Raw genomic sequence first — 12,053 nt, 5'->3', positions numbered from 1 at the left:
GCCTAACCTTCAATAAGAGGAGTGGAATAGGGGATACAAGCGAGGGGTCCAAGGCCATCAGTTAATCAGATCCTGGTAGTATTACAGCTTTCTATCTGGGCAACAGGACTATATGGCTCCCTCCAATATGGTTTTCACAATTGTCAGACACCGATATAGGATCTGATATAATGCGAGCTTGTAAACTGGGTAGCATACCCGAACAGAAGCCCTTTATAAGATTGTTGCAGTTGTGAAGCTTGCCCAGTGATTTACAAGAGTCTTTCTAATTTCAGATATCTAACAGTGTATCCAGTTACAATGAAATCTGTATAAAGATGTCAGGAACAGAAATGAAACCAGGATAGAGGATGCCAAATAAAAACAATGCAGGCTTTTCCATGAAGACACTGAAACAACTCAAAATGTCATGACTTGGCTTTCAGATATAGAAATAGAAAAATGATAAACTGTTCACTTAATAACTGGAGGTCATACTAGATAGCATGCAATGCCAAGCTGTAACAAGAAAAGCTAGCAAACTACTAGTATGCATTAAAAAGTGTACTTACCCATGAGATTACCCATTTAAAAAAAAAATGGTTCAGTCACATCCAGAGTATCCCATCCAGCTTTGGTCACCAATTCTCAGGAAGGATGTCCTTGAACTGGACAGTCCAGAGAAGGGCAAAAAAGCTAATACGATGGCTGGAGGACCTCAGTTATGAGGAATGACTACAAACATTAAACACATTCTTCTTGATGAAGAGACACTTAAAAGGGGATATGATCACAATTTACAAAACTTTGGTGACTCTAGCATGGGGAGGAAACTATTTAACCCAGGGGTCTCAAACTGGCAGCCCTCCAACTGTTACAAAACTACAAGTTCCAGTAGGCATTGCAAGGCTGACAGTTACAAGCAGGACTCCCACAGGCAAAGGCATGATGGGACTTGTAGTTTTGCAAAAGCTGGAGGGCCGCCAGTTTGAGATCCCTAATTTAACCAAAGGTGTCTAAAAAATAAACCTGGCCACACACTGATTATCCTTACAGTGGTAAGGATATGGGAACTCCCTTCCACAGTAGGTGGCATCAACGGGGAGTGTAGATGAATAAAAAAAAAAAAAAAAAAAAACGTTTAGATATTTTCTTGGGGAATGCAATGTACAGGGATGTGGGAAATGGTAGTGACATAAACACACATGCACACTCAGGTTAAACTGGATGGAATGGTGTCTTATTTCAACCAAACTTACATAGTTACCATGTAACTATGTAATATGCTGCCATGTCACCTAGTAGTTCAATATGTCTGTCTGTCTGGTTTACACTTTTCAGCAATAGAAACATTTTTTAATATTGTATGTCATGCCCTTAAAGTATGCTTCTCGTATATATTGTAGTATGCACCTCTTATATTATAATGAGGCATGAGTGGCATTATGTTTCATTTTAATTGTCACTAATAACAAACTTAAATAATAGCTTTTGATGTGGAACCTTTTTAAACACCTGTTTTAGATGGATCATTGTGAAACCTATAAGTTTAAGTATAAGAACACTCAAAAGTAGCTTAGTTTAGGGTGCACTGTGGTACAGTCAACCATCAAGTGATCATTCATTTAAAAAAAAATTTATCTTTCACTCAAAAATAACCAATGAAAAAAGCAATGTGGCTGAATGTGACAGTATTTTTTCCCAGGATATATCATTCTTTTTTGATAAAATTGCTACTTTGTATATTTATTACAGCTGATTTCTGAATAATATGATAAATTCATTAACCACCTCCCAAATATCATCTGATAACCTCTGACCCAAGCATTTATTCAGAACTGAAATTTTGATTTGACTTTCTGTTTAAAATGAATAAAAACAGTAACTATAAATTAGCTAATACCAGTAAATACTACTAGATATGTATTATTGGGGCCCAGCTGACAACCCTTTCCTCTTGTATTATATAGAAAGGAGAAAATGCCAGTTTACTACGGGCAGGTTAGTTAAGACATGATTGATTGATGGATTAATTACTGTGAGCTACTCCACTTTGTATACCATTATTGTTAATTGCACTGGCTTACAGAATAAGGCTGTTGCGGTGGTACGTATCCCCATAGTGGGCGGTTCAGAGTTACTGCATTAGTCTTTTTTCATGGCGGGAATGGATGCAGGAATACAACCCAACATCTAAAAAATTGCCAAGTAGAAGAATAAAAGTCAGTGAGTTCTCAACATCCAGGGCAATTTGGCTCTTGCAGGCACCAAGAAAGTACTACACAGCCTTGAGTCACTGCCTGTTTGTAAGGGACACTCAAAAAACATCAGTTTTACTGGGGTTGATTTACTAGAGATGAATAGACTGTTCGCTTACATAGGTTGGACTTGATGGTCTTTTTTCAACCTCACCTACTATGCAACTTTGAAAGAGAAATTTCACTTTAAAAGGGAATTTTCTGTCAGTGAATGTGGTAACAATTCACTTTGCAAAGGATACTCAATCACAAGCAAAAAATAAAAAATATTATTTTTGCTTGCACATGATTGAATGATGGAAGTCATCAGAGCATTCACAATGTTAAAATTTGTAAATCAGTACTGCTTGGACCTTGAAGAAGGGGACATACCCGAAAGCTTGTCCTGAAAAATTGTATGTTAGTGCAAATAAAAAAAGTATCACGGACAGTACTCAATTTTCTCTGTCACAATGTTAAGGGAAATTTCTCTTGCAAATAAACTGTAGGTTATTGCAAAATGGAGCTCTTAAAAGCTTCAAAGAACATTGAATCGCCTACTGTATGCAATAGTACATTATGGCACTGTGTAAAATGGTATTATAATTTATATTGTCTACAAAGAAATAACAATAAATCGATCTTCAATTAAAATGAGTGCCGTTTCACTATAAAATGTAAGCTCGCTAAATAATTGAAAGCAGTTACTAATTACTACCATCACAACAATAAAGTGTAATAAACTATAATAATCTTTCAACCAACCTGCAACTCATCAAAAGCTTTTTTTTTGATACTCTCAAAAAATATGTAAACATTTCTACATTGTATGCTGGTATACTATGATTCTACTTTTGCTTTAAGCCATTATCTACAACATGCACAGAAACTTCAAGGGTTAAGTTCTCTGTGCTGCAATTTAAATAGTAGCATGTTTTAGTGACGTACAAAAAGAGAAGGACTTAAATATCTGCTACCACATTGTGCTAATTTATGGAACCATCCAACAAAGGTAAACCAGTTGTCCTATACCATGGTATTACAAAACATATTTGATATGCCTGTATGTGGATTCATATATTGCTTGTAAAGCTAATACAGTGAAAAATGTACTTTACTTTGCAGGTGTTGTGTATCTTTGAACTGGTTTTCTTGACAAGTCATTTTGATGTTATTGTATGTTAGAGATACCGAAGAAACAAATAGTTATGGTAAGTTTTAGGTTCTTTTGGTAAATTATATATAGATGTTTTAAAATGTATTGTAAAAACTATAGGTATATTCTGAATTTCATTATTTGAGGACTAAACAAATTATGAAATTCAGAAAGGTATATGATCTGTAAATATGTCCTTTACCTATAGCAAGTTATACTTTTTCTTACTAAAATTCATCTTTGGTACTTGTGGCAAAGAAGAAAAAAGATTTATAGAAAAAAGATTTTAGTGGGTAGCTACATTTTAAAAAGAAGTTTTAGGAATGTTATTGACATTCTCAGATTGTGAGTCTTTTTTAATATTTGACAATGGTGACCTGTTGCAGTACACTGCAACTCACCTTAAACTCTACTGGCTGTCATTGTATTAAGCTCTTGATCTCTGCTGCCACTTCTTATTCCGATAAAATTATTAGGTTATACAGCACATTATTCCATGATAAAGTACATTATTGATTAGGTTCATTATTGTACCAATAATGTGTACGGCACGTTTAATGGGAATATTATTTTATTTTCTAAATTATGTTAGTATAATCTATGACTAATTCAGTGAAGTACAGTAATAAAGTTTACTTGTCTATAAGGACTTTATACAAGTCATTACATCATGTGAATTTTATGGCTTTTTAATTGATGTCTGTGATGTACAATGGATGTGTATACTGATGTGACCCATAGCATTCAATGAGACTTCACTTTATTTTACTCTGGAGAAAAAAAAAGAAAGATTATTGGCTGCATAATCACAAGATCTCTATTTATTTTAAGATATAGTCCACATTTTTTACTTTTACACTGCTAACAACACCTAATATATTTTTGCTTATAATTAACATAGTAGTTAAATCTTTTGTCAAAAAGAGCTTAATTTTATGAGCAATTTCTCAAGTTTGTGTGGTACCTTCAAATTTTCACATCATGATACACCACAAAGAAATTCCAAATGAGTGTTAAACATAGCATGATAAAAATCAACATTTTGTTGGTTAAGATAAATTGAATAAGCTTCATAAACAAAAAATTGGAAAATATATAAATTATTTTTATATCTATTCAACAAAATAGTATCAAATATGTTGGTGGGGCACAGACCTGTCTTTCTGTTTTAAAATCTGCTGACCAAGTGATTTTTGTTTTTTATTTTAAATTGGATTTGGGCTTTCTTAATCCAATTAATCAATGAAAAATTGCTTCTTATTATTTTTATTTAAAATAACCTTTTTATAAACCTTATTTAATGAATGCTTAGTAGTGCTATGATGGTGCTACTATACTGTTTTAAATTACATTCATGTACACTTAAACAATGAATGCAGTTATGTGTTAGGAAAACTGTAAATGTATTTCTAAATGCACGTAAATTTACAGATAAGTTAATATAAGTAACTGAACCTTGGCAGTGTGTGTGGCCAGATTGTGCCAAACAATGGGAGTGGCTTTAAAATGTGGTTAAATAGAACATAAGCATATTTGCTGCATATACTGAACACATTTGCAGCAATCCTTTTGCCATGAATAATATATATTAATTTAATTACAGAGCCAAAAGTGGCACTCTCACAGTCACACACAAACCTGTTAGTTACATCATAATCACATGATTATATATGAAATTGTATGAGTTATGGGGGTACCTCGTCCTTTATAATATTTTAGAAGATAGGACTGATGTAACAGACTTTATCGGTACCAGTGAAGGACAATCAAAACCAAATAATACTAAATATATTTATTACAAAATTGTTAAAAAATGTTTACAGGTTCTAAATAAAATCAACTCAAAATTGTATAGCTCTAATCAATTTAATCTATTAAACAATTATGTAATAGATCTCTGTTAGTATAGTGTCAAGAGGTTGATGCATTTCACATCTGTGCTTCTTCAGGACCTTACATTCTTGACTAAAAACCGAGATCCTGTTCAAGAAAAGAAAAGAACACGAACATTATTTGCATTTTGATTAGGTGGGGGTGCAACACATTAATTTTAACATACCATCCAACTGGATAAAAAAAGACATACATTATAACCATGCCAGGGGTCCGTTTATGCCACAAGGGCATCAGTACAGATCGCATATACAGACACTATAGCACGTAATTTAAGCACGCATCTCCCAAAATTCCACAAAAGACAGGGAGTTTGTTATTCCCTCATATTCTTAGTATAAAACATATTATATGCTGCACCCACATCCAAAATACATTAATTTGTACATTGCGGCTACAATGTACAAATTGTACAGCCACAATGTACAAATTGGATACAGATGGATGTGGATGCAGCATATTATATGTTTTATACTAAGCATATGAGGGAATAACAAACTCCCCGTCTTTTGTGGAATTTTGGGAGATGCGTGCTTTAATGACATGCTATAATGTCTGCATATGCGATCTGTAATGATTCCCTTGTGACATAAATGATACCCCTGGCATGGTTATAATGCACATTTTTTTTCCACAATTGGATGGTATGTTAAAATAAATGTGTTGCACTCCCACCTAATCAAAATGCAAATAATATTCGTGTTCTTTTCTTTTCTTGAACAAGTCAAGAATGTAAGGTCCTGACGAAGCACAGAAGTGAAACGCGTCAACCTCTTGACACTTTACTAACAGAGATCTATTACATAATAATTGTTTGATCGATTAAATTGATTAGAGCTATACAATTTTGAATTGATTTTATTTAGAACCTGTAAACATGTTTTAACAATTTTGTAATAGAGATATTTAGTTTTATTTTGTTTTCATTGTCCTTCACTGGTACCAATAAAGTCCATTACATCAGTCCTATCTTCTATGATGACCACAGAGCCAGATTCCTGTGAGAATCTTTGCACTGCACTGGCCACTGCAATGATGACAATGTGACTGCCCTTTCTAGCAGATTGTTAAGCCAGATGCTGGTTCAGAGCTATCTTCCTTATCAGGCAGATAAGGGAGGTCAAAAACCCAATGTCTTAACTCTGGGCTCTTCACAGGTTTTGAAAAAGTTTACTTTCGTGAGGCCTCTCCTTCTCACAGTAGCTTCAAGCAAACACCTAGGGATACCTATGCAACCCCAGGGCCATTGAGATGACAGAGCCCAAGGTTGGTGTTGCACTTCAGGATCAGGGAAACTCAAATACGTCATACCGTAGCAGTGCACAACACCCAGCAGATCATTTATCCCTTTCCCAAACAGAGCCTATTCACCTGCCATGATCCAATGACTGCAGAATAGGTATTACTTGGTGCACCTATATACTTCAGTTCAGGGCTACCTGAGATTGTTTCTCTAAATTCAGCACTCTCTTTTCTTACTTCAGATTTTTGGGGGAACTCAGATTCTCAGACTAAACTGTAACCTTTTGACCAGTGTGGCTGGACATTTCCTTAATCCTATACCAAGGAAAAAATATCCCAAACATTCAGGACTTCCACAGTGGACACTAATAAGGTGATCTCCTTCCTTGGCCAACAGGGACTTGACGGACTTTCAGTATGACAGAGCCATACTTGTCTACACCACTACAGGCATAGCCCACTTTTAAGTACACAATGGGGTTTATTTACTAAAGCTGGAAAGAGCAAATCCAGGCTCCCTTCTGCATAGAAACCAATGAGCTTCTAACCTCAGATTGTTCAATTAAGCTTTGGTAATAAAACCTGGAAGCTCATTGGTTTCTGTGCAGAAGTGAGCCTGATTTTGCACTGTCCAGCTTTAGTAAATAAACCCCATTGTGTACTTAAGAGTATGGGGTATGCCTGTACAAATTTCTCTATAATAAAGATGCCATTACTACTGCTCCTTACACCAGATCTTTCAAGGAAAATCCCTGTTCCTGATAACGAATGTCCCAACTGGAAATTAGATATATATGTAGGCCTCTAACTTGAAGGGGCCTGCCCCAGATCAGGGCAGCACTTCTCCCTCTAAAGGGGCACAGGTATAAAAAGAAATCACATGGTTACTAGCTTATTACCTCCCAGTGTCAGTAAGGTCAAGTGCACGTCAATGCCTAGATAATGGCACGTGTGCATCATACAGCTTGTGGCCCACGGCATAGGGTCACAACCTGCATTCTGCTATCCAGTGTTTGACCCAGATGGCCTCCTGACTCTACTGTATCCTGATCTCCTGTTGCTGACACTGGCTCATATCCTGACTTTGCCTTCTGCTTGCCATCTTTTTATCTCTGATGTCTGTCTCTTATTGGCCTGGGCTTTAACGTTGTTTTTGTTTCTGGCCTGGTACCTCTGCTGCCCAGCTTCTGTTGACTCAGCTTTTCCTGACTATGGATCTTCTCTCTATACTTGTAAGTTTCTCTGCCCGCCCTGCATGCAGCTTCCTGTGCAGACCCGGTCTGAACATCTTCAAAAACACAGCAGCTGATCTTCAACTTCTTAGCCTGCTAGACCCTGTCTTCAACTCTTGGGGCAGGTGTGTAAGTGAAGTCCTTTTGTCAACTTGGCCTCCATCAGACATGTAACACCCAGAGTGAAAAAGGTTCATTTTTACATTCATACTTGTTCTCACAACCACCTTCCCTGATGCAGGGGGGGGGGGGGAGGTATATATACAGTACTGTGCAAAAGTCTTAATCAAATCAATATTTGGTGTGACCACCATATGCCTTCAAAGCAACATCAATTCTTCTATTCGTCTGAGTACACTTGCACACAAATTTGGAAAGAACTCAACAGGTAGGTTATTTCAAATATCTTAGAGAACTAACTACAGATCTTCTGTGCATGTAGGCTGCCTCAAATCCCTCTGTCTCGTCATGCAATTCCAGACAAACCTCAAATATTTGGCTGTAGCAGGCGGCAGTTCAGTTGCAGATCCGGTCAGGATCAATGGTGTCCTCAACGCTGAGAAATACAGGCAGATACTTATCCATCATGCCAGCCATGTGATTGGCCCCAAATTTGTTCTGCAGTAGAATAAAATCCCCAAACATACAGCCAATGGCATTAGGAAATATTTTCAGTGTAAAGAATTGATGGTTTGGCTCCCAGAGAGCCCTGATTTCAATGAGTCTGTCTTGGATTACATGAAGAAACAGGAGGATTTAAGGCAGCCTACATCCACAGAGGATCTGTGGTTAGTTCTTCTAAGATGTTTGAAACAACCTACCTGCCTAGTTCCTTTAAAAACTCTGTTCATTTTCTTTTATTTTTGGTAATTGATAAAAATAAACTATAAACACTTCTATTTCTGGAAACTTTCTTGATTTACAGCATTTTTTCACACCTGCCTAAACGTTTTGCACAGTACTGTAGATAAAATAGAACAAGACCTAGTACAGAGCCTTCTTGTAGAACACTAGTGACTAGTCTCTGTTCAGAATTAGTCCAATTTACAACCACACTCTGTTATCTATCCTTTACCCTAATGCATATCCACTGAACCACCAAAGGGTTAAGCCCTACCTTGTACAACTTTTGTATTAGATTATTATGTTATTATGTGAAACTGCATAAAATGCCTTGCTATGCCCACAGCACCACTCTGGTCCAAAACATTAGTGATATATCAAAAAAATATTCAATAAGATTAGTCTGACATGATCTGCCCTCAGGAAAGCCACTCTCAATGAGCAATGGTGACTTGCTCTCCCAGCTACATTAGCCACCAATCTAAGGGGCACTTTTACACTGGCCATTATTGTTAGATAACACCACAATTTTACTCTTTACTGGTCTTGTCTGAAGTTGTTTTTAATTTCCAAAATAACACTAAAAATAATTTTGTAGAAGTTGGTAAGCAAACTATACCAATCTGCCATAAGTTTCTGAACTCCCACCTAATACTGAGTAGGTTCCCCCTTTTGCCTTCAAAACAGCCTTGACCAGGCATGTACTCGCCATCGGAACTACCAGGAGTTTCCCGGTGGGCCGATGGCTCAGTGGGTGATCGCGATTTCACTCCTCTCACCAAGGAGCAGCTGCAGACACTTGCTGGAGAGAGGATTAGGCTTTCTGCTCCCTCCAGCCTGCAGGGGGGATAGACAGCCAGCAGACTTTCCTTCCTGTCTCCCCTTATCACTTGTCACTTATCACATGACTGGAGAGAGGAACGAGAAGCTGCCTTCAAAACTGTAAGTACATGTGGGAGGGGAAGGAGAGGGGGGACACTCTCATGTGAAGGAGGCTCCTGATGGGGCATTCTGATGTAAGGGGAGTGCTGATGTGGACACACTGATATAAGGGGGTGCTGATGGGGACACTCTGATGTAAGGGACGGCTGATGGGTACTCTGATGTGAAGGGGGCTGCTGATGGGGACACTCTGATGTAAGGGGTTGCTGATGGGACCACTCTGATGTAAGGGGGTGCTGATGGGACCACTCTGATGTAAGGGGATGCTGATGGGGACCACTCTGATGTAAGAGGGTGCTGATGGGGACACTCTGATGTAAGGGGCTGCTGATGGGGACACTCTGATGTGAAGGGGCTGCTGATGGGGACACTGATGTGAAGGGGCTGCTGATGGGGACACTGATGTAAAGGGGTGCTGATGGGGACACTCTGATCTAAGGGGCTGCTGATGGGGACACTCTGATGTGAAGAGAGCTGCTGATGGGGACACTCTGATGTGAAGAGGGCTGCTAATGGGGACACTCTGATGTAAGGGGTTGCTGATGGGACCACTTTGATGTAAGGGAGTGCTGATGGGACCACTCTGATGTAAGGGGATGCTGATGGGGGCACTCTGATGTAAGGGGGTGCTGATGGGGATACTCTGATGTAAGGAGCTGCTGATGGGGACACTCTGATGTGAAGGGGGCTGCTGAAGAGGACTCTGATGTGAGGGTTGCTGATGGGGATACTCTGATGTAAGGGGGTGCTGATGGAGACACACTGATCTAAGGGGCTGCTGATGGGGACATTCTGATGTGAAGGGGCTGCTTATAGGATCACTGTGATGTAAGGGGTGCTGATGGGACTACTCTGATGTAAGAGGGTGCTAAGTGGGACACTCTGTTGTAAGGGGGTGCTGATGGAGACACTCTGATGTAAGGGGGTGCTGATGGGGACACTCTGATGTAAGGGGGTGCTGATGGGGACACTGATGTAAGGGGCTGCTAATGGAGACACTCTGATGTAAGGGGGCTGCTGATGGGGACACTCTGATGTAAGGGAACTGCTGATGGGGACACTCTGATGTGAAGGGGCTGCTTATAGGATCACTGTGATGTAAGGGGTGCTGGTGGGGACACTCTGCTGTAAGGGGGTGCTGATGGGGACACTCTGATGTGAAGGGGCTGCTTATAGGATCACTCTGATGTAAGGAGGCTGCTGATGGGACCACTGTGATGTAAGAGGGTGCTGATGGGGACACTCTGATGTAAGGGGGTGCTGATGGAGACACTGTGATGTAAGGGGGTGCTGATGGGGACACTCTGATGTAAGGGGGTGCTGATGGGGACACTGATGTAAGGGGCTGCTGATGGGGACACTCTGATGTAAGGGGGCTGCTGATGGGGACACTCTGATGTAAGGGAACTGCTGATGGGGACACTCTGATGTAAGGGGACTGCTGATGGGGACAATCTGATGTAAGGGGGACATTGTTGGAGACACGCTGAGGTAAGGGGGACGTTGTTGGGGACACTCTAATATAAGGAGAATGCTGTTGGGGACACTCTGATGTAATCGGGACGCTGTTGGGGACACTCTGATGTAAGGGGGACACTCTGATGTAAGGGGGACACTGTTGGGGACACTCTGATGTAAGGGGGACGCTGTTGGGGACACTCTGGTTTAAGGGGGTGCTGATGGGGACACTCAAAATTAAAGTGGGCTGACCTGGATGAAGTCCAGGGCCAAATTTTTGTCCCAGTCCAGCCCTGGCCTTGACCCATTAAGGCATGGCGTCCACTAGAAGTTTAAAGGCATGTTGTGTTTTCTAACACAAACCATCAGTAGCAGATCCTGTAAGTTGTGAGGTGAGGCCTCCATGGGTCTGACTTGTTTTTCCAGGAAATTTCACAGATGCTCGATTGCATTGAGATCTGGAGAATATGGAAGTAAAATCAACACTTCAAACTCATTGTTGCATTCCTCAAACCATTCTTGAATCATTTTTGCAGTGTGGCAGGGCACATTATCCTGCTGAAAGAGGCTACTGCTATGGGGGAATACTGTTTCCATGAATGGGTGTATCTTTAGGTAGGTGGTATGTGTCAAAGTAACATCCACATGAATGGCAGGACCCAAGTTTTCTTACCAGAACATTGGCCAAAGCATCACACTGCCTCCCCCTGCTTGCCTTCTTCCCATACTGTATCCTGGTGCCATCTCTTTTCCAGGTAAGCAACGACACGCACCCAGCTATTCACATGATGTAAAAGAAAATGTGATTAATTAGGACAGGCCACCTTCTTTCATTTCTCTGTGGTCCATCTCTGATACTCATGTGCTCATTGTAGGTGTGCTTGGCTGATGTCACAAGTCAGCATAGCCACCCTGACAGGTCTGCTACCCAGCCCCATACACAACAAATTTCAATGCCCATTTTTTCTACTTTCAACACATCTTCAGGGACAACATTTTTTTAAAGACTAAAGAGGTCTTCAATATTAACATACTTACATTGAAGTCTGGCCTAATATCCATCTTTATTAC

The 12,053-nt window shown here is 39.7% G+C and overlaps 1 protein-coding gene across 1 annotated transcript in view; it reads left to right on the top strand.

Moving 5' to 3' along the window:
- Positions 1–3,327: 3,327 nt before the first annotated feature.
- Positions 3,328–12,053, top strand: part of SPIC (Spi-C transcription factor) — a 52,206-nt gene continuing 43,480 nt past the window's right edge. Inside the window, exon 1 of the mRNA XM_077468663.1 lies at positions 3,328–3,427. Within this exon, the coding sequence (XP_077324789.1) occupies positions 3,395–3,427 (33 nt within the window). The 5' untranslated portion in view covers positions 3,328–3,394. The remainder of the gene's footprint in view (positions 3,428–12,053) is intronic.

The sequence above is a fragment of the Lithobates pipiens genome, unplaced genomic scaffold (assembly GCF_037356315.1).
Source record: "Lithobates pipiens isolate NorthernLeopardFrog02 unplaced genomic scaffold, aLitPip1_a1.2 Scaffold_8, whole genome shotgun sequence".
NCBI classification, from domain to species: Eukaryota; Metazoa; Chordata; class Amphibia; order Anura; family Ranidae; genus Lithobates; species Lithobates pipiens.
The sequence above is the reverse complement of the archived record's forward strand: the minus strand, read 5'-3'. Positions and strand labels throughout refer to the sequence as shown.